Source organism: Lithobates pipiens, unplaced genomic scaffold (assembly GCF_037356315.1).
Source record: "Lithobates pipiens isolate NorthernLeopardFrog02 unplaced genomic scaffold, aLitPip1_a1.2 Scaffold_16, whole genome shotgun sequence".
NCBI classification, from domain to species: domain Eukaryota; kingdom Metazoa; phylum Chordata; class Amphibia; order Anura; family Ranidae; genus Lithobates; species Lithobates pipiens.
Genome location: NW_027507748.1, coordinates 160,521,978 through 160,546,233, shown reverse-complemented (window position 1 = coordinate 160,546,233; position 24,256 = coordinate 160,521,978). Strand labels below are relative to the sequence as shown.

At 40.0% G+C, this 24,256-nt stretch overlaps 1 protein-coding gene across 1 annotated transcript in view; it reads left to right on the top strand.

Annotated features, from left to right (window-relative positions):
* Positions 1–24,256, top strand: part of PHEX (phosphate regulating endopeptidase X-linked) — a 331,765-nt gene that overhangs the window by 170,411 nt on the left and 137,098 nt on the right. The window contains exons 8-11 of the mRNA XM_077480708.1: positions 4,560–4,643; positions 5,764–5,909; positions 17,032–17,125; positions 19,469–19,597. Coding sequence (XP_077336834.1) covers positions 4,560–4,643; positions 5,764–5,909; positions 17,032–17,125; positions 19,469–19,597 — 453 coding nt within the window. The remainder of the gene's footprint in view (positions 1–4,559; positions 4,644–5,763; positions 5,910–17,031; positions 17,126–19,468; positions 19,598–24,256) is intronic.

The window sequence follows — 24,256 nt, the reverse complement described above, 5'->3', positions numbered from 1 at the left end:
ATGGTATTTTGATATATCTGGGAGGCCTTAAAAGATAACCAGTTGCCCCAAGTTGCAGCGTACAAGGCAGTCTTATCCAGTGAAGTATGAATCAGCTCCTCCATCTCTGCCACTCTGTCAATGCGATGGAACCATTCAGTTAAGGTCGGCACAGAAGCCGCTCGCCAATGGATCGGTATACACATTCTAGCCGCATTGATCATATGTAGTGCAAGCGATCTATGATATTTTTTTCGGGGAATCTCAGACAAGTGTAGAAGATACTGCGCGGGAGAGAAATTCAAAGGAAAGGTAGATACCATCGTCAACACCTCATGAACGCCCTGCCAAAATGGTACCAGAGAGGGACAGCTCCACCATATATGGAGGAACGTGCCCGTCTCTGCACCACAACGCCAGCACTCTTTTGGTACATCCGGGGCAAATCTATGGAGCACCTCCGGTGTTCTGTACCAACGTGTTCTCACCTTGTACCCATTCTCTTGTACCGAGACGTTCAAGGACCCCTTGTGTAAAAAAAAGTTCTGTTCCAGTCCTTGTCTCCTATTTCAGTCCCAAGAGCCTTCTCCCAATACGCGCGCTCCGCCACCAGACTCGCCGGCGTTTCCCCTTGGAGGGTCCCGTATAGGATGGAAATAAGGTGTTTCTGAAGGGAAGCGTTTGTACAGAGAGATTCCAGCACTGTTGGACTCCGGCCAAAACCTCTTCTACGGGTGGGGTGGTCAAGGAGATGTCTTAATTGGGTATAGGGCCAGAACGGGAAGGAGCCCGTGCGAGAGATGTTCGCCAGAGCCGATTGCGTAAGGAATCGGCCCCTATAAAAAAAGTGCTTAGCCAACATTTGGCTATGTGGCCATTCCGCTCCTAGAAAGGATTCTGATAAGCCCGGCGGAAAGTCTGGATTGTAGCGAATTGGAGTGATAGGGCAGACCTTTGCCGAAATGTCAAATTTGTTGCAGGTCCTGTCAAAGGAGTACAAGGTCGGTCCCGTAAGAGGATGAGCCCATGCCTTGGCCGGTATGTGCTCCTTGGCCAGCCACGGTAGATACTGTAGTTCCGGGTGAACCATCTGTCTCTCTAGATCCACCCAAGCTTTTATTCTAATTTTTATGAGCTTATTGTCCAGAACGGTATATAGGACAAGGATAGGGACGCTTCAAGTGACTTCAAGTCACTTCACACACTACTCTCTTCCCACACTTGAGGCAAACTGATCACACTTCTGAGTAAATTTTGAGTGGAAAACACCCACTCTAGTGACCTGTCACACCTAATACAATTTATCATTTGAACATTCTTTTATATACCTAGTTAGCATTAGCCTCCAGTAATCTGCATTTATATAATTTTTTCCTTTTGACCATCCCAATACGCTTGTCTCTAATTAAATATCTCCCTTAAATTACTTCTAAATCCCTTGTCTGTCCCAGCATAGGTTTGATGGGGGCCAGGTGTTTTTCTGTCTCCAGAGTTGCGATGTGCGGGTCCGTTCCTCCCCCTCACCTTACCCATATATATGATATGATTAATTATGTATCTACGTAAAGTAAGAAAACTATATGGATAGATATACAATGCTGTTGAAAAATATTTGCCCCCTTCCTGATTTTTCTTTTGTTTTTCATATTTGTCACAAAAAAGTAAATGACTCAGAGCATCAAACACATTTATTTTTACACAAAGGTAACCAAATACAAAATGCAGCTTTTAAAGGATGGTTTCATTTATTAAGGCAAAAAAGCTGTGCAAACCTGCCTGGCTTTATGTGAAAAAGTAATTGCCCCCTAAACCTTATAACTGGTTGTGTCAACCTTGGCAGTAACAACTGCAGTCAAGCATTTGCGATAACTGGCAATGAGTCTTTCATATTGCTGTGGAGCAATTTTGGCCCACTATTCTTTGCAGAATTGCTTTAATTAAGCCACATTGGAGGGTTTTCCAGCATAAACGGCCTGTGTAAGGTCATGATAAAGAATCTCAATCGGATTTAATTTCAGGCTTTGACTAGGCCACTCCAAAACCTACATTTTTTCTTTGTTTGAACCATTTGGAGGTGGACTTGCTGTTGTGTTTCAGATCATTGTCCTGCTGCATAACCCAAGTGCACTTGAGCTTGAGGTCACAAACTGATGGCCGGACATTCTCCTTTAAGATTTTCTGGTAGAGCTCAGAATTCGGGGTTCCATCAATTATGGTAAGTCATCCAGGTCCTGAATCTGCAAAGCAGCCCCAGATCATCACGCTACCACCACCATGTCTGACTGTTGGTATGATGTTCTTGTTATGAAATGTATTCGTTTTATGCCAGATGTAACAGGACACACACCTTCCAAAAGGTGAAATTTTTGTCCACAGAATATTTGCCTAAAAGTCTTGGGGATAATCAAGATGTTTTTTGGTAAATGTGAGATGAGCCTTTGTGTTCTTTTTGGGCAGCAGTGGCTTTGGCCTTTGAACTCTCCCATGGATGCCATTTTTGCCCAGTCTCTTTCTTATTGTTGAATCATGAACACCGAACTTATCTGAGGCGAGTGAGTTCTGCAGTTCTTTAGCTGTTGTTCTGTTTTTTTTTATGACCTCCTGGATGAGTCGTCGTCATGCTCTTGGAGTCATTTTTTGCAGGCCAGCCACCCCTGGGAAGGTTCACCACTGTTTCAAGTTATCTCCATTTGTGGATAGTGGCTCTCCCCGTGGTTCACCAAAACTTTAGAAATTGCCTTGAATCCATTCCTAGACCAATACATGTACATTACTTTGTTTCTAATCTGTTCTTGATTTTTTTTAGATTGTGGCATGATGTGTGGCTTTTTGTGATCTGTTAGCTTGCTTCACTTTGTCAGGCAGCTTCATTTTATGTGATTTCTTGATTCAATACAACTGGCAGTAATCAGGCCTGGGTGTGGCAAGTGAAATTCAACTCAGCTTTCCAAAAAAATGTGGTTAATCAGAGTTCATTCATGATTCAACATGGGAGAGGGCAATTACTTTTTCACATAAGGCCAGACAGGTTTGAACAGCTTTTTTGCTTATCATAATAAATGAAGTAACAATTTAAAAAACTGGATCCTGGATTTACTCAGGTTATTTTTGTGTGATATTAAAATTTGTTTGATGATCTGAATCATTTAAGTGTACGAAATCTGCAAAGAAAAAAAAATTCAGGAAGGGGGCAAATACTTTTTCACAGCACTGTATATGGTTATAGTATATATCTATAAACACAACAGTCTGTATATTTAAACTATTTCTACATATAGGATATTTCAGATTAATACATACAATATTACCTAAGAAAATTATTAATATTATGCCAGCAGACAATAAGATCATGACTTGAATCCATTGCATGGGATATGATACATGAGGTTATAGTCTTAAAATCATACACTCATATATATATATGTATATATATATATATGAGTGTATGATTTTTTTTTAGAGTTTTAGCACTCGTCAAATACATTCTCTTTAGCTACCATAAAATATATTTATCCTTGGCTTTTAAAGTGAGCAAGAAAGTACATATACATTGTTATATTCTCAGTTCTGCAAATAGCTCGTTTACAGACCTCCAACAGAGTGAGAAAAACACTTGTGTTGAAATCTCAGATGTGTTTTGAAGCTGACCTTTGATCTGGGGCTTATTCAATCTTAAACCTCCATATGAAATTTCAGAAAATATATTTATTTTTTCACAATAGTTCTGAGTTCTGACACATCCAATGCACTGGCATCACGTCCTGGTGATGCAGTGCATTGGATGCCTCCTGATTGGGCTGTTAAGGAGGAGCAGCATACTATAGTGCCTATATTTTATAGTAGTGGTAACTTTAAATTTGATTGTACAAAAGGTTGGACAGACAGAGTGTAACATCTGAGGTGCCTACACCTATATGCAGCAGTCTCCATGTCCATAGCCAAATCATAGGCTGTTCCAATCTGGTGGTGTTAAAACACCAGTTTACCTTCCGAACATTCCTATTTGCCCATCGATATGATGGGCTGCCCCCATAACCAGTAGGGATGTACACGAGGCAGGATAAGGTGAGCAAGCTGTTGCAGGTATTTTTAGGCACCTCTTGGTACCTGCAACTCATACATGTTAACAGCTTTTGACAGCTATGTCATTTTGTATGAATGGATACATTTTCAAATTCATGATGTGGTTGAACCACTAAATACGTTATAGAATCATAACTTTTGTGCAATTTATCATTATATTACTTTTAAAGGTTGATGATAAATAATACATACTAAGAATGTGCACTGTGATAAAAATGAAGCTGCTAAATCCTTCCACCTTGGCTTTGAGCTGATGAGCTGATGTCAAGTTTCTGCCACACCAGGGCTATAGGAAAATCTACTGACTGCACCAAATCCACCATGCCAGATCATTTTTAGCAAGCAGTCAAACTCGGAGGAGCTGCACAAGACTGGTCTATACAGGGCTACGCAAATTCAGTAGCTGAGGGGTGTATTCAGACAAATTTTATAATTGATATTATTATTTTAAAATATGGCTCTTGTTTACATTCAGCCTTTTTTTTTTCATTTTACAGATAACTGTTCCTCATGAAAACAGGACAAGTGAATCCATGTACAATAAAATGAACATCTCAGAATTGAGCGCTATGATTCCACAGGTCTGTTTCTTTATGCAATTTTTATTGTATTTGTTTAACTATAGTTTATTCTGTTTGTTCCTTTAACACACCTATTTATATAATATTGTTAGATATAGTGAATTACAAAAAAAGAGGATAATTTGGGAAATCTCTGACAATATTAAAGAAAATAAAGAATAGGGCAGGTGCATTTATACATTTAAGGTAAATAATACATCCTTAATGAGTTACTGCAGCGTCGCCACTGAGGTTGAACTGAAGTCAATCGACAGCCTCTTGAGCAGCGCTTCAGGCAATAGGTCCAGTACTTTAGCAAATTAAATATAATTTTATTAAGGATAATTCAAAAAAAGCCATGCAGGCCAAGAGAAATGATGGTGTGCAGAGCAGTGCAACCCACAAAGTCAGTCATATTTCAACATAATCTGATCAGGTATGAGATAATTTATGGTTAATTGCCACAGATCTATAGACTGTGTATATCGCCGTTTTGATTTAATGTTTAACCTAGTTTGTTCATTTTGAAACTGCCCATTACAATGGCTGACCAATAGTAAGCCATTGGAGGAAACAATGGGACCAAGAGAGACTTTAAATTATAGGGCAGAGGAACCTCAACCCATAATCCCTAAGTACAATATATTAGAGATAGTAAGCAAAACAATTCGGATCATTACATCAACAATTACAACAAATCACCAGAAGTATCTGGGAAGACCAAGGCACAGTAGTGAACCATTCCTGGTTGTTCCCAACAAATAGCACATCAGGGAGAACCCTTTATGTGCATAATGCTGGCAATAATATAAACATAAAATAACAATAAAAAAACAAAACAAGGAGAAAATGAAAAATTGGAGAAGGGGGCTCCAAGAGAGAAGAAATCAGAAGAAATCAAAAGAAATCAAAGAGAGGAAAAGGAAAGGAAAGAAGTGAGAAAAGAAAAGAGAGACACGGGAATCACAGAAGACGGCTCCATCTTGTATTTGTCATGGAGTGCCTTAAGGACATTAAAATGAACACAGTATCACTTGAGTGGTAGTGGGATTCACTATTGCATGGCATAAAGCATAGTATGAAAAAAAAAATACCTCTAAATAAATTTAAGTAAAATGCTTCACTTTTTCTGTTTTTACAGTTTGATTGGTTAAGCTACTTGAAGAAAGTAATTGACTTCAAATTGCATCCACATCTTAAAGATATTGACTCATCAGAAAGTGTGATTGTTCGAGTACCAGAATATTTTAAAGAATTATTTAAGATACTAGAATCTGAAGACAAGAGGTATGTATTTCTTGTTTAGTAAAAAAATATCAGGAATGTTAAATTAGACCTGGCAGTTACCAGTAGTCAGACATACTAAACAGATTTCATCAGCCTTTTTCAGCAGGAGTTCTTCAGTACCCTAGATTACAACCAGAAGTTGCTAGGAGTAGCTTGAGAATTGGACAGTGGTGGATTTGTCTCTTGCTTGATAGTGCCACTGCCTGCATAGTTCTGGCATCAAAGTCACTCACCGGTGTGGGGCCAGTGGCCATTAATGTAAGGGGCTGTTGGTTCAATCAACAATAGGGATGAGCCGAACACCCCCCGGTTCGGTTCGCACCAGAACTTGCGAACGACCCCCGCGTTCGGTACGAACGTTAGAACCCCATTGAAGTCTATGGGACTCGAACGTTCGAATTGGAAAGTGCTAATTTTAACGGCTAATATGCAAGATAGTGTCCTAAAAAGGGTTTGGGGACCTGCCTCCTGCCTCAGGGGACATGGGTCACTGCAAAAAAAAGTTTTAAAAACTGCCGTTTTGGCGGGAACACTGATTTTAATGACGATTAAAGTGAAAAAAAAAGTGAAATATTCCTTTAAATATGGTGCCTGGGGGGTGTCTGTAGTATGCCTGTGAAGTGCCACGTGTTTCCCGTGTTTAGAACAGTCCCTGCACAAAATGACATTAAACGGAAATAACACCATTTAAAACTGCTTGCGGTTTTAATGTTATATCTGGTTCCTGCAATATGGTTGAAAATCATTGAGAAACATGGCATGGGTAGCCCTCCCTGCCCATTACCAGCCTATTTGGGTCTTGTACGCATATTAAGGGGAACCCCGTACCCATATTAAAAAAAGGAAATGCGTGTGGCCCCCAGGCCCTATATACTCAGAACAGCAGTATACAGGCGGTGCAAACAAGACAGGGACTGTGTAGGTTTGTTGTGTTAAGTTGAATCTGTTTGTCATTTTCAACCGGTACATTTTTAAAGTGTAGCTCCAGTCAAAAAAACTATCTTTAAGCTTTTTGGAAAACATAGGGAAGGGTTATCAGCCCTGTATAATTTGTTTTGTCGTCCATCTTTTTTCATCTCACTTGCTGCTGTCTCCTTGCGTTTGCAAGTAGGAGATGTTTGTAAGTTGGATGTTTGAAAGTAGGGGCCTGCCCTATATTATAGCGGTATGTACTGGGTACAGAGCACGCAGACAGCACACACTATCTCCTAACACTACTGACTGCAAGCTCTATTATTAACCACTTGTTAGCCCAATGTTTGCATAAAGTGAAAGATGAAGTTATGCTGAGTAAATAGATATCAAACATGTCACTCTTCAAAATTGCACATGCCCGTGGAATGGCGCCAAACGTCGCTACTTAAAAAATCCCCATAGGCTACGCTTTAATTTTTTTTTTTACTGGTTACATGTTTTGAGTTGCAGAGGAGGTCTAGGACTAGAATTATTGCTCTCGCTCTAACATTCTCGGCGATACCTCACATGTGTGGCACATGCGAGCACATGGGGACATGGGCGCTTTAATTTTTATTTTATTTTTTTATTGTTCATTTTACTTTATTTATTTTAGTTTGACATTTTTTTCCCCAAAAATATATTTTTGATCACTTTTATTCCTATTACAAGAAATGTAAACATCCCTTGTAATAGGAATATGGGTTGACAGGTCCTCTTTACAGTGAAATCTGGGGGGTCAATATGACCCCACATCTCACCTCTAGGCTGGGAAGCCTGAAATAAAAAATAAAAAAAAGATTCTGGCTTTGATCGTACTGGCGAGTTGGTAGAAGCACCGGAGGGCGGTGAGGGGTGGGGGGCGTCTATGGCTGGGTATTTCAGGGTATCACCGAGTATGGCTGGGTATCTCTGAGTATGGCTGGGTATGGCAATTTATGGCAGGGTATTACAGAGTATTGGCGGGGTATTGGCGGGGTACTACAGAGTAATAGCAGGGTACTACAGAGTATTGGGGGGTACTACAGAGTAATGGCAGGGTACTGCAGAGTATTGGGGGTACTGCAGAGTAATGGCGGGTACTGCAGAGTAATGGCGGGTACTGCAGAGTATTGGGGGGTACTGCAGAGATTTGGATAGAACTAGAACAAGAAATGTGTATAGTACCTCTCCGAAGAGCGATTTGGTGCTATACAAATCTACCAGATTCTATGAAAAAGCATCCGCTTATAGGCCCAACATTACAAATAGGATTTAGAATTAGTCAGAACCCTAAATTCTCGTCAGCGCATTCCCCATTAGTTCCGGTGCTAGGTAACCCCAGTTTTAAACCAGGAATGAAGAGGAGAGACTTTAAGAACCTGCGGGAAAAGGGGTATATGCAGGTATCACATTTTCTACAATCTAATGCCTGGCCAACAGTGACTACTTTGACTCAACAAGGGGGCCAATTTGAAGTGAAGGTGTGGCAGGCAATGCAGCTCCGGCACTTTTTTGAGTCATTAGGTCCAGCAATAAACTATAAACAAGATCTAACTAGATTTGAAATTTACTGTGAAGAGAAGGAACCTCTGTCTCGAACGATATCAAAGATATATACATTGCTTATAGCCCCCCCAGATAATTATGAGATGCCATGCTTTGTAAAGTGGGAAAGGGACTTGGATAGGACATTCTCATTAGATCAACGTCAGAGGATGATATACCTCTCGTTAAACACATCAATCTGTACTGGAATTCAGGAATTGAATTACAAACTGTTGACGAGGTGGTATTATACCCCATCGAAGCTCCAGAGGTTTTCCCCTGGAGCATCAGATCAATGTTGGAGGTGCAACGGGGGACGGGGGACTTTACTACATATTTTCTGGACATGTCCCAGGATCAAACAGTATTGGAAAGACGTGCAAAAAATTATGCAAAAATTTACAGAATATCCAATAACGGAGGACCCGGCTTTTTTCTTGTTGCACCTCTCACATATCCCAATAAGAAAATATAAGGGCTCGGTATTGTGTCACATGGTTAATGAGGCTAAGGGTTGCATTGCTCGTTCCTGGAAAGACTCTAAACCACCAACAATAACAATGTGGTTAAATAAAGTGAGGAAGGTGGGGGCTGTGGAAGATTTAATATACTCGGCCCAAGACAGAAGCGAGCAATATGCCAGGATATGGGCGGGATGGAATGTTTTCCTCTCTTCAGAAGAGGGAAAGAAACTGCTGGGGAATAGGGAAAGATAAGGAGATCACCATGTAGTGGGAATAAGTAAATCATATGGGCTGGAAGCAGAAGGGGTGTTCTTTTTTTTTTTTTTTTTCCCGGAGGGTGGGAGGGAAGGGGGGGAAAAAAAAAAAAACTAAAATAAAAGGAGGGAAAGTGGAATACGTAAAAACAGTAGAGATAAATAAGAAATGGGCTCTCAGTTAGGTAAACCAGGGAAATTGTATTTTTGGTAGAGATTAAAAGGGACTGAGCACCGACGAATGTTTATATGTATTTATGAAAATGTATGTAACTGGACTATGTAACCTCCTTGAAGTTTAAATAAAGAATATATAAAAAAAAAAAAAAAAAAAAAAGATATCAAACATGTCACTCTTCAAAATTGCACATGCCCGTGGAATGGCGCCAAACGTCGCTACTTAAAAAATCCCCATAGGCTACGCTTTAATTTTTTTTTTTACTGGTTACATGTTTTGAGTTGCAGAGGAGGTCTAGGACTAGAATTATTGCTCTCGCTCTAACATTCTCGGCGATACCTCACATGTGTGGCACATGCGAGCACATGGGGACATGGGCGCTTTAATTTTTATTTTATTTTTTTATTGTTCATTTTACTTTATTTATTTTAGTTTGACATTTTTTTCCCCAAAAATATATTTTTGATCACTTTTATTCCTATTACAAGAAATGTAAACATCCCTTGTAATAGGAATATGGGTTGACAGGTCCTCTTTACAGTGAAATCTGGGGGGTCAATATGACCCCACATCTCACCTCTAGGCTGGGAAGCCTGAAATAAAAAATAAAAAAAAGATTCTGGCTTTGATCGTACTGGCGAGTTGGTAGAAGCACCGGAGGGCGGTGAGGGGTGGGGGGCGTCTATGGCTGGGTATTTCAGGGTATCACCGAGTATGGCTGGGTATCTCTGAGTATGGCTGGGTATGGCAATTTATGGCAGGGTATTACAGAGTATTGGCGGGGTATTGGCGGGGTACTACAGAGTAATAGCAGGGTACTACAGAGTATTGGGGGGTACTACAGAGTAATGGCAGGGTACTGCAGAGTATTGGGGGTACTGCAGAGTAATGGCGGGTACTGCAGAGTAATGGCGGGTACTGCAGAGTATTGGGGGGTACTGCAGAGTAATGGGGGTTACTGCAGAGTAATGGGGGTTACTGCAGAGTAATGGGGGGTACTGCAGAGTAATGGCAGGGTACTGCAGAGTATTGGGGGGTACTGCAGAGTAATGGGGGTTACTGCAGAGTAATGGGGGTTACTGCAGAGTAATGGGGGGGTACTGCAGAGTAATGGCAGGGTACTGCAGAGTATTGGGGGGTACTGCAGAGTAATGGGGGTTACTGCAGAGTAATGGGGGTTACTGCAGAGTAATGGGGGGTACTGCAGAGTAATGGCAGGGTACTGCAGAGTAATGGCAGGGTACTGCACTGCAGAGTAATGGCGGGGTACTGCAGAGTAATGGCGGGGTACTGCAGAGTAATGGCAGGGTACTGCAGAGTATGCACTGGTATTGCAGAGTATTGGCAGGGAATTGAGGGGTTAAATTCGGTGAGCAGCGATGTGGGCACTGCAGATGCAGCCCACATCGCTGCTGACACCGATCTCTTTCCCCTCCGCTGTACCGATCGGTACAGAGATGGGAGGGAGGAACCGGCGTCATAACATGACGCCGGTTTGTTTCCAAGTGATCACTCCGTCATTTGACGGAGCAATCACGTGGTAAACGGCCGCTATGAGCGGTCGTTTACCGTGATCCGTGATGCGCCGGGTCCTGTGGACCCGGCGGTCATGGATGCTCTCGAGTGCGCACACCTCGGGGCACGCGAGAGCAGAATTCTGGGAGGCCGTTAATTAACGGCCTCTCAGAGTTAAACAACCGCCCTGAAGCCGTTAATCGGCAATGGGCAGTTGTTAAGTGGTTAAAGCTAGATCACTAGCTATATAGGTGAGGTGAATATAGTGGTGTATACTGCAGTCAGGGCACAGACAACAACCACTACACAGCAGCAAGATAGGAAATCAGCCAAAAACGATTGGTGTGTACTGTGTTGAAGGTACACAGAACACCCACTGCTTCAGATGCTAAGTAACACACTCCACGAAGCCGCCTCAAAGGCGGCCTTATATAGTGTGGGGCGTGCACTACACAGCCTGAGCTATGATTGGCCACAGGCAGGATGCCTGTGGCCAATCATGGCTCTCCTCGCTGCCGGCGCTGCGATTGGCCAAGCATGCAGGGTCACAGTGCATGCTTGGCCAATCATCGGGCAGCAATGCACTGCGCCAACGCAGTGCATTATGGTCCGCGCGCGCGTCACTCGAATTTTGACGCGAACGGCCAAAACGTTCGGAATTCGCCGAACGCACGAACAGCCAATGTTCGAGTCGAACGTACGTTCGACTCGAACACGAAGCTCATCCCTAATCAACAACCACTATAAAGGTACCATTCTCACTGTGACCATTAATCTAAAGGCTTACCAGTCCCACTAACCACAAACCTATTCAATTACTACCATTGTGAAAGAGTTCTTCACTGACCACTGATGTATGCAAGAACTTTTCAAATAAACCCGCAAAGGACAATACAGTTTTCACTGTCTACCTTTATTTTTGACCATTATTAACATTTGTTAAATTGCATGAATATTACTGAAAACATTCTGGGTGTCAAATATTACAGGTATAGTGCATTCATTTATTTTTGTTTTTATATCTACAACTTACTGACATTGTGATCTGTAGATATCATTTTTTAGGGGTTCCTGGAGACCTAAAACTAGTTTCAGGGCTTTCCCCTTGGTGCAAGAGGTGAGAAAGGCTGGGTTTCATTATTAAAATGGGTCTGCAGGTACCAAACCAAACTATAGGCCTCAAATATATAGATGTCAGCATTCCCTGGTGTATATGATAATTGGTTTTCCCCTATTGTCACCCATAGTCTCATCAGAATGGGCATTCGGTAGCTCCCAGGAGATTCTTGAAAACATTTGAAGGTCATGTAGTAATTGTTGTAAACTGTCGGATGTACAATCCGGATATGCAATTTAAAATATCACTTCTATTGATCTTAAAGATCAACTTTGAGAATTACTTAAAAAACTACCCTGGCTGTGCCCCCCCACCTGTGCTTCAAGGGTTCAATGCTCATTAACTAAGGGGATAAATGATCAGGTGAAATACTTACCTTATACCTCTCACATCTGTGAAACTGGTCCCCTAAAGCCTCTTCTTTATAATGATATTAAAGCTTGTTTTTAAAAAAAAAAAAGCAAACATGTCATACTTACCTGCTCTGTGCAGTGGTTTTGCACAGAGCAGCCCCGATCCTCTTCTTTCTGGGTCCCTCACTGGCACTCCTGCCTCCTCCCCCTTTGAGCAGTGTCCCCAGAGAAAGCCAGTTCCCCTGGGGGCACGATGCACGCTCACTCCAGAGCTGCTGCTCTATGCTTCTATAAGACACATAAAGCCCCGGCTCAGCCCGATCCTCACGCTCTCCTCATTGGTCATTGGCTGTAATTGACAGCAGTGGGAGCCAATGGGTACCTGTTGCTGTCTCAGCCAATAAGGAGAGGGAGTCCCGGGACAGCCGAGTCTCTTATGCACATTGTTGGATCAAAAGGTGTTCAGGTAAGTGCTAGGGGGGCTGCGTGGGATTAGCACACAGAAGATTTTTTATCTGCATGTACAGAATTCATGTAGGTAAAAAAAATCAACTACAATGCAGGGTCTATAAAACAGGGGAGCTCCAGAGTTTGCAAATTCAAGGAGTTATGCCGTGTACACTCGGTCGGACTTTCTGGCAGAAAAAGTCCAACGGAATCTTTTCATCTGATATTCCGATCGTGTGTATGCCTCATCTGACTTTTTTTTGTGAAAATTCTGACAGACCTAGAAATAGAACATGTTTTAAATCTTTCCAACGGAATCCATTCCCATCGGGAAAACCATTCGTCTGTATGCTGTTCCGACAGACCAAAAGCAACGCATGGGCAGCTATTGGCTACTGGCTATTGAACTTCCCTTTTCTAGTCCCGTTGTACGTGCTGTACGTCACTACGTTCTAGACGCTTGGTCTTTGGTGTGATCATGTGTAGCCAAGCCCGTTTCAGAGGAACTCCATTGGAAAAACCCTCAGAGTTTATTCTGATGGAAAAAACGGTTGTGTGTATGCGGCATTAGGCAAGTATTACACATTTTTCCTCATCCTCTAGAGTTAACAAGCATCTAACTTCAACCTAGAGTTGGGCTAAAATATATGCTTTTGTCTTTTTAAGATGGCCATACATGGATTGAAATTCTTCCAGTTCCACAGGGATTGGCCAAATTTTAAACCATGTATGTTCAAGGAGGTTGTACAAAAGTCGATCTACTGATCTGTTTCTGTACCACCACCCTGTTGGATTTTCCCCGTTCCATCAGTGCTGCAGGCTAGAATGTATTCTGGTGGTGCTGCAGGCTATAGTGTATTCTGGTGGTGAGGAAGTCTCCCCACTGTCGGAATACAAAGGCTCAGCAGGGAGGTTTTCCTGATCAACCTTGCATGAGTGGATAGGGAATCAATTTTTTTATTTTTTATTTCATTCAACCCCCTGTTAACAGTTTGTTAATGTGAATTGTTCATTATAGAAATATAAAAACTGTCACTGCTGATTACATTTAGATGATTTTATTTATTGGCTGTTCTGTTCATCCTCAGGCTTCAATGTGTGCTCTCCATGTGCATACATAATTTAATATTATAAACAGAGATTTTTTTTTTAAAACAGGTTGATAAGATGATTGAAATCAGACTGAATACATTCACATAGACCATATTTAAAAACATTGTAAAAAAACGTACAGTAATAGTAACAATGAAAGCTTATTACTGTAGGTTTGGAGTAAACTATGAGTTTGTGGGCTGCTTTTGTGTTTTTCTCAATTACTGTTTACTACTTTTTATGGGAGAGCTTGTTATTTTTAGTAATAGTTCTCATTACGCACAAATAGGATGTCTAAGAGATATAAAACTCCTGTTTGCGGTAAGCGCAACCGGGCTCTTTTGAACAATTTATGATTGGTAGCTTGTGACAGCTCTAAGAGGTGTAGGATATAGGACACTTAGCAGTAGCTGGAGATTAATGGAAATTCACAATCTCATCAGATGTCAATTCAATGTGTTTCACAGCAATACCAGACATTTCATTTAGGATTAGAGGAATTCCTGTGAAGTGCTGAATCCTTTCCTATATGTTGCTCCAGCCATCCAGGGGATAAAAACACAATAAAAAATAGCTGTATCTGTTGGGACTTGCTTTTCACCTTTCCTTAGTGTTTGCCCTTGCTGCATCCATAAACATATTTTCACATTTACACACAGTGTTCTCTGAGTCATTTCTGTAATAAGTGTTTTCTATATGTGGTGGTGGATCAATTTATGGTCAATATTTTGTATAATCAGTATTTATCAGCTACAGAGAATGCTACAAAACCTTCTGTGGAAATCACGTTGACATTACTGGCATAGATTGAGTTTTAATCTAGTTATTGTGAGTGATTTTAGTATTATTTGGAGGTGAAAACAAATATGTGACTGTACTATTGCAAATTATATTTAAAGTGTATGACAAAAAAAACTCCCCAAAAAAAAACAGATACAGTATAATTCTCTCCAATACATTTACATTTGACCATGATTTATTCCTTAAAAGCCCTGTAGGTGCAGAAAATATCCATTGATCTGCCAGAATTGCACTTACCTCTTGTAGGATGACAACACACAGCATTTTTACAGACAGAGTGGGGTCAGCCCTGCCTTTGTACTTAGATATACACCTTTGACACTTTTTGGGGGATCAGTGACATTATTGCAGTGATCAGTGCTAAAAATATGCACTGTTACTGTACTAAGGACACTGGCTGGGAAGAGGTTAACATCAGGGCCGAGCAAAGGGTTAACTGTGTGCCTAACTGGTGTGTTACTGTGTTGTGTGAGGTGCTTTTACTAAGCAAAGGCAAAGATTAGTATCCCTATTTTGCAAGAACAGAGGAAACTCACCATTCTGCCTCTGTCCACGATGAGCAGGTGCCGGCAGACATCAGGTCCATGGGACACACTGATCAGCTCCCACTGTGTAGAATCAGTGGGAGGGAGGCGCTGGGCTCATGGGCAAAACCTGAAAGTGCAGATTTACATTGTGTGTGATCCAGTGCCGCCCTGTAGCAGTAAAACTGTTATAGTGGGGTTGGCAAGTGGTTAATGCTAGACTGCATCTGTGCAGCACAAACCAAAAACGCTATTTAAATAATTTTTACCCCCTTCCTGACCAGAGCACTTTTTAAGATTCGGCACTGCAGTGGTTTAACTGACAATTGCGCGGACGTGCGACGTTGTACACAAACAAAATTTACGTCCATTTCCCCCCACAAATAGAGCTTTCTTTTGGTGGTATTTGATCGCCTCTGCGGTTTTTATTGTTTGTACTATAAACAAAAAAAGCAACAATTTTGAAAAAAAAACGCAATTTTTTTTTTACTTTTTTCTATGATAAATATCCCCCAAAAATATATATAAAAAAAACTTCTGTTTCCTCGGTTTAGGCCGATATGTATTCTTCTACATGTTTTTGGTAAAATAAAATCAAAATAAGCATATATTGATTGGTTTGTGCAAAATTTATAGCGTCTACAAAATAGGGAACAGTTTTATGGCATTTTTATTTTTAATTTTTTTTTATTAGTAATGGCAGCAATCTGTGATTTTTATTGGGACTGTGACATTATGGTGGACAGACACTGATAGTATTTTGGGACCATTGTGGTTTATACAGCGACCAGTGCTATAAAAATACATTGATTATTGTGTAAATGACACTGGCAGTGAAGGGGTTAATCACTAGGGGCGGTGAAGGGGTTAAGTGTGTCCTAGGGTGTGATTCTAACTGTGGGGAGGCTGGGCTTCAACACACAGGACAGTGATCACTGCTCTCGGTGACAGAAAGGCACAGTAGAGGAGATCAGTTTACTAACATTGCTTATGCAAGTATGGCGATCTTTCCATTTTTTTTTTTCAGTCTGCTGCTTTGAACGATAAAAAAAAAAAAACTTCTGTCAGGGGAGATAAGGATTTTTTTTTTCCTTTATGAGGTTTGTATATCACATCATAACTAGATTTGGACATGCTTAGACCATAACACCGTTGGATGTATGCTAATGCTTTCTTTTATTAAAGCGGGATTCCACCCTAAAGTGGAACCTCCGCTGATCGGATCCCTCCCCCCCTCCGGTGTCACAATTGACACCTTTCAGGGGGGAGGGGGGTGGAGATACCTGTCAAAGACAGGTATTTTCACCCACTTCCGGGCATAGACTCCCGTGGGAGTCTACGCCATTTCCTGCCCTGCCGCGCTGTCTGCTGGGACACACACGGGTCCCAGTGACAGCGCAGAGATTTCCTATTGCGCGGCGCGGCTCGCGCATGCGCAGTAGGGAACCGGGAAGTGAAGCCGATTCGCTTCACTTCCTGATTCCCTCACTTAGAATGGTGGCGACAGCAGCCGAGAGCCGAGCGATCGATCGGCCCTCGGCTGCCGGCATCGCTGGAACCCGGGACAGGTGAGTGTCCATTTATTAAAAGTCAGCAGCTGTAGTATTTATAGCTGCTGGCTTTTAATATTTTTTTTTTTGGTGGAATCCCTCTTTAAATAGGGCTTTATCTTTTCCAAACCATTTATATTTAAGGGTACTGATTTATTACCTTTAACTCATTAGTGATAGGCTTTTCTTTTCTTCACTTGCAGTTTATGTGGATGTCTTGGTTACATAATGCAGCCCACATGTTAAAATGATAAGCTGCTAAATAAAAACTAATAATAATAAATGAAAAAATAAGGAAGTACCGATATTCAGGTCACACTGATTTCTGTTTCTATTATTTTTCCAGGACTATTGCCAACTACCTAATATGGAAATTTGTGTATTCAAGAATTTCAAATCTCGGTAGAAAATTTCAGTATAGACAACTAGAGTATGCACGGGTAAGGAAAATTAAGATTTCAAGTATCAAAAGCATTAGTTGAGATTATTTTTTAACCTGTGTTTATTAGGTACTAAGCAGAAGTATATACAGTAACATTGAACATGTTAACTAGAAAGAAATGTAACTATTAAGTGTGCAATGATGACATTGCATGTGTTATGTTTTTGTCTATTGATTGTCAGTTTGTTCTTTGCTTTTATTGCATTTTGCTTTTTTCATTTGCTTTTTATAGACTATAAAAGCAGCCATTGCTGATCATACATACATTGTTGCATGTAGTCCAACTTTTACAAAGCCTGTTAGAACCATTCTCTTGATGCACTAGCACTATTGGTATAAAGTATGCTTTAGAAGTTTATTTAAACAGGGGTGCTATGGACTATTTAGCTACAGTGCCTTGAAAAAGTATTCACACCCCTTGAAATTTTCCACATTTTGTCATTACATTACATTTTGTCATGTTACGACCAAAAACCTAAATGCATTTATTGGGATTTTATGTGCTAGACCAACACAAAGTGGCACATAATTGTCAAGTGGAAGGGAAATAATGAATAGTTTTCAATTTTTTTCTTACAAATAAATATCTGAAAAGTGTGGCGTGCATTTAAACCATTAGCTTGAGCTATTTTTCAAAGAAGAATGGGCAAAAATGTCACTCTCTAGATGTGCAAAGCTGGTGGAGACATACCCAAAAAAGACTTGCAGCTGTAATTGCAGCAAAAGATGGTTTACTCGGGAGGGCTGAATACAAATGCACGCCACACTTTTCAGATATTTATTTGCAAAAAAAATTGATATCGTTTTCCTTCCACTTCACTATTATGTGCCATTTGTGATAGACCTATTTGTGTTGGTCTATCACATAAAATCCCAATAAAATACATTTATATTTTGGGTTGTAACATGACAAAATGTGGACAATTTCAAGGAGTATGAATACTTTTTTAAGGCACTATATAAGGAACTAACACCAGCACACAAATTATCTCCTATACTTCTGATCCATGTCTAAATGTACAGAATGCCATTTTGGGCCTGGCTCCACTTACCCTGTGTAGGCTGCTCAAATGGCTTTTATTTATTCTGTTACACTTTATTGCCTTGAAGTGTATGTGGACAAAAAACATGCAGCATACTTTCTTGTCTTTTGTTTCCTAAAACACTGTTATAGCTGACATCACTACCTCTGCTGCCTTGAAATGCCAAGCAGTTTTGTCAGCCCCATTTGAGGTTTCTCCTGATGGACTCCAGAAGTAGTGGACATGTTCTGCAGTCCATCAGAGGAAAACTGACAATGCTGTTTGAGATTTCAGTGCAGCAAAGACAGAGCTGTAGCTCAGTACAGAAATGGGGAACTCACTAGATCTTTGAAAGAATCAATAGGTATTATTTTGTATAAGGTAATGAAAAGACAAAACATGCATTTATTGTTGGGCTTTGCTCATTACTGTATTTATTGGCATAAAACACTCACTTTTTTCACCATGAAAATTGGGTGCAAATAGTGTGTGCGTGTTATATGCCAATACATCATGTTTAGCTGCTTGGGAGGGGACAGGGAGGGGGTGGGACGAGCGCCATCAGATAACATACAGTGAGAATCTCCTGTTTACTTGGTGGCCTCTGTAATAGGAAGTCCCATCTCCTGGGCCGCCATTGGACCACTGTTCTGTCTATCATAGGAGATTCTCACTGTATGTAATCTGTCGGTGCTCATCCCACCCCCTCCCTGTCCCCTCTAGGCTGCAGATAGGCATCGATCAGGCTGCACTGATGGAAATGGTGAGGCTGCTGCATTGATGGTGATGGTGAGGCTGCTGCATTGGTGGTTATGGGGAGGCTGCTGCATTGATGTCAATGGTGAAGCTACTGCATTGATGGCAATGGTGAGGCTGCTGCATTGATGGCAATGGTGAGGCTGCTGCATTGAGGCAATGGTGAGGTTGCATTGATGTGGACTGACGAGGCTGCATTGATGGCACTTGTGAGGCTGCAGATAGGCATTGATCAGGCTGCATTGATGGCAATGGTGAGTCTGTAGATGGGCACTGACCCTTATTTTGCTTCAAAGTTCCTTATTTAAAATGTACCAGTACGTTTTTTTTTCCTGAAACTTCCCTTTTAAACTGAATGTGCTTGTTATACACCGATAAATACAGTATTTTTTTTATTCTTTTTATTTCGGACATACATTTTAGTGCAATGTATCGTTACAAACTAAGAAAAATCAGCACTGACTCATCTCGATAGATATACAATAGCATGATGTTTCACAGAACTACAGAAACTGTCTTTAATCATTTAGGAATACTAAGTGTCTAATTTCTTCATGATGCAGGTTCTCTTGGGAACAAATTCTTTGGCAGCTCGATGGGACAGATGTGTAAATTATATTGAAAATGCACTTCCGTATGCTGTTGGGAAGATGTTTGTAGATGCCCACTTCCAGGAGGACAAGAAATTGATGGTATAATCTAAACATATTAATTAACATGTTAACATTTCAATATTTATTAGCATATTAAGGCTAAGCTATTAATCTTTATTAATATAAATGTGTAAACAAGTAAACACTTCACATGCAGGTGCTGAAACAGCCTAGAGCAAGTACTAAACACGATCTATGACTTAAAATGCGAATAAATCCATCCATAAAACAGTTTCATTTCCGGCACGTGCCGGAAATGTAACTTTCCCATTGGTTGTGCTCTCAACCAAACTGTCAAACCATCCAATGGCTGGTGTCATAACTGATCACATGTGCAGCATCATGGCAGTTGTATATTAAAGACAAAGATGGCAGCTTCCTTGGCTGAAAACGACAGCCAAGGAATTAAATAAATCTGAGTAAAAATACAAACATTCATCTGTTTTGGGACTCGGTATTGCTCTATATGTAATTATTGAATCCCAAAGTATTTGAGCTAATATGCCAAGTCTGAGCAGCTCTATTCACTAATTCCTAATTGACAGATTAATCATGGTGGTAAGGTTTGGACATGGAGTGGGTTTTCTCTGAAGTAGCATTAAATTATTAAAAATAAAAATCGTCCCTAGAAGTTTATATATTGTATACTGTGGCAGAAGCACGGAAAATGCACGAAGCTTGGAGAATAGCAAGTTCTGGCAGTGAAAGGGTGTCTGAGCAATCAGAAGAGACAGCCGAAGAGTGGATTCCAATTAGAGAAAGATAGGTTTTGCCTAAAAATCGGAAGAGTATGCAGTCTATCAGGGCTCCTGTGGAGACAGTTGTTGCTGAAACACTAAAGTTGATTTACTGAAGGCAAATAGGCAGCTAAGTCTGCAAAGGAATCTGCAATTTGCAAGGAAATTTTCCCCAGAGCTTAGTGAATGAGATGAAGCTCTGCTGACTTCTATCATCCAATCATATGCAAGCAAAAATGTGAGTTTTTAAAAATGTTCCTTGCACGTGGCTGGGTATTATTTGCAAAGTGAAACTTACCACATTCACTAAGCTCTGGGTTTCCTTGCAAAGTGAACAGCCTATTTGCCTTTAGTACATCAACCTCCGTGTGTGTGTGTGAGGACATACTGTGAGTCATCCAGGCCTGCCTGGCCTAAACAGATAGGCACCTTATCAACTTCTGATAGGACAAAAATCTGGATACTGGCAAGAGCAAGAGAAGGTCTCTGTCTTAACAGACCTGTGCATCTAAATTAAATATGCCCTGTACACACGGTCGGACATTCCGACGACAAAATCCGTCTGATTTTTTCCGACGGATTTTGGCCCAAACTTGTCTGGCATACACACGGTCGCACAAAGTTGTTGGAAAATCTGATTATTCAGAATGAGGTGACATACAACACGTACGATGGGACTATAAAGAGGCCAGTAGCCAATAGCGTTCTTCTCGTAATTTATTCTGAGCATGCGTGGCACTTTGTCCGTCTGAATTGTCTACACACAATCGGAATTTAAACATTCGGATTTTGTTGTCGGAAAATTTTAGATCCAGATCTCAAACTTTGTGTGTCAGAAATTCAGACGGAAAAAGTCCAATGGAGCCCACACGCGATCGGATTTTCTGACAACACGATCCGATCGCACATTTTTCGTCGGAAAGTCCGTGTGTACAGGGCATAAGTGTATGTGTCTTAGTCTTACTGCTAGCGGGGCAGTTTTAACCCCTGTTAACGGCCAAAAAAGGGATAAAAATGCCAGCAAAGCACTTTGTTGGCGGGTTTTGCAGCGCTGCCCCCTTGTTTTCAATGGCAAGGGGCGCTTTAGGAGCAGTGAAAACACCGCTCCCAAAGATGCATTTTGACTGTCCTGCAAGCGCACTGCTCCAGTGTGAAAGCCCTCAGGCAGTGTTCAAATTTTGACAAATTCGTTTATTCTGAAATTTCCCAATTTTGAATTTCTGAATTCTAAAATTTACGAATTTTATAATTTCTAAAGATTAAAAATTTTGGAAATTTGGAAGTTTGGAAATTCAAAATTTCCTAAATTCGAAAATTCAAAATTAGGAATTTTGAAAATTTGGAAAATGCAAAAATGTGGATATTCGAAATCTCAGAAATTCAAAATTTCGGCAATTTGAGAATTCAAAATCAAAATCCAAAAATAAGAATGAAAATTTGAAAATTCAAAAGAATGAAAATCCGAAAATTAGAAAACCCAAATACTAACATAATAGCTATTAAATTATAGGTATTGGAATTTCCTTCTTTTTAAATTTGGCTGTTAGTGAACTTAACGAGTGTGAATTTATCCGAAGTTATGAATAATCTGAAATAACGAATGCCATATCTAAACGAATGGAATGTAACAATCTAATAATAATAAATAACAATAATAATATTAAAACCTTTTTATTAATAATTTGTTCCATTCCATTTGTTTAGATACGACATTCGCTATTTTGGATAATTTGTAACTTCGGATAAATTTGTACTCATTACGTTTACAAACAGCCAAATTTAAAAAGAGATTCCAATACCTATAATTTAATAGTTAGTTATTATTAGTTAGTTATTGTTTTGAATTTTACTGAAATTCGAAAATTTGAGAATTCGGAAATCTGAAAGTTTGATCATTTGGAATTTCAGAAATTAGAAAATTTGAAATTCGGAATCTTCAGATTTCAGAATTTCGAATTTTAGAACTTTCAAATTTTAGAATTTCTGAATTAAATAAAAAAAAAATGAATGAAACGAAAATGAACAAATTATTTGTCAGTGCACATATCTAATGCCTACTCTTGCAATACATTAACTATGTTTAGTGCTCAATAAAACAATCGGGATTTTGTTATCAAGAAATTTATTAACAAAAAATCCTGTTAGAAGACCCTACTCTGACCAAAGTGCTTCAGGAAAAGACCAAAATAATTTTTTGAAAAACCACAGGAATTGAGGAGTTTGATTGTCCCCAACAGAGTAAGGAATAATATCAACCACCCCCAGAGAGGCAATTTAAATTTCTCAAGCCAAAAATGTTATTTTAGATGTGATCTAAGAAATTTTAGGGCTTGTCAATTTATGTGACAATGTAAGAAGGACATGATGAGACATAATAAAAAACATTTTCTATGTAATCTATGGGATTATTTTCCTATATGGTATGCTCTATTTAAGTCTTACATTTTGTGCAATTTGTGAACATAGGAGGAATATCTTAAATGGTCTTAAATGGGTGACTAATCATTCCATTCCAAGACATTTTTATGAGGTACACAGAAAAAAATTCTGGCAAAATTACAGTGTTTGGAATATGAGCTGTATCTTTGGATATCAGCCTGGGCAAGAAACATCACCAGCTATGTGCATGAGAGAATTCCTGCTTTTGCAATTTGGAGTGTCTAATCCATAAAGGGTTTGAATGCAAAAATGTATGTGAGAGAAGCAAAGCAAGTCTAAACAAGGTCTTAATATTTCTTTTTTGTCCACTATAAATGATGGAGCGGGGGGGGGGGGGGGGGGGTTAGTTATAGGTGTTAGCAAGATACTTATCAATATACATACTGCATATATAAATATATATGTATACCACATGTATGTGTGTGTGTGTATGTATATATATATATATATATATATATATATATATATATATATATATATATATATAGATATATATATATGTACATATATATATTACATCTTAAGAGATCTTATTACAAAATCGGTGTTTTATATTAAAAAAAACTAAAATATTTTTTATATTAAAACATTGTTTGTTTTTTTGTATTTGAGTTTATTATGTATTATCTACAGTTTATTGTTACATGATATGTGGATATATACACATACATTTACTGGACATTGATCTTCCTTAATTTTTTTTAACATGTGAGTGAGACATGTGTGCATTGCACTGTGTGTTGCCAATTGCAATATTCATGGGAGGCATTGAAAGGCTTTAAAAATGCTGCTCAAAGCGGAGTTCCAGACATTTCTGTGTTTAGTAAAATTCAGCAGCAACAAAATGTGTAGCTGTTGACTTTTAATAAACACACCTGTCCCACAATCCAGCACTGTGGCCGTCTGAAGCCTCAGTTCTCTTCCCCACCTCTCCCCAGCGCTGGCATCACTAGTGTGGGCACCCGGCTGTGACAGCTTGCGGCTTCACAATCGGGTGTGTATTCTGAATTACCGGGCACTCTTCTGGGACCTGTGATATGTCCCAGAAGATTGCAGGGAGGGAGAGAGGGGAGAGGAGAACTTCCTCTCAGATTGCCTAGGCAGCCAAGCAGAAGTGGGACCTGGGTTCCTGTCAAAACTAGGTACCCGCTCCCCCCCCCCCCCAAAAAAAATGCCATGTCAGGGAGTCAGGAGTCCTTAAAGCAGAAGTTGCGCTTTTGGGGTCGAACTCTGCTTTAAATGCTGCATAAATTCAGGGTATTGATGCACGTGTGACCAAGCTCTATATAATACTGTAGTATTGACACCTAAAGAGTTCCCATTAGAAGCAATTCAGACAGAAATTCAGTTTATACCAATGATCTTTTGAGGCTGTTAAAAACAGAATGAAAGAAAATGTCTGTAATAAGGTGTTAAAAAAGCTTACATGCATTTACATATACATAATTACAATTAAAATGAGCTACTTCTGTACAGAAAAAGGGATATTTGACATTTATATAGATTTGTTTTGCTGCCTATT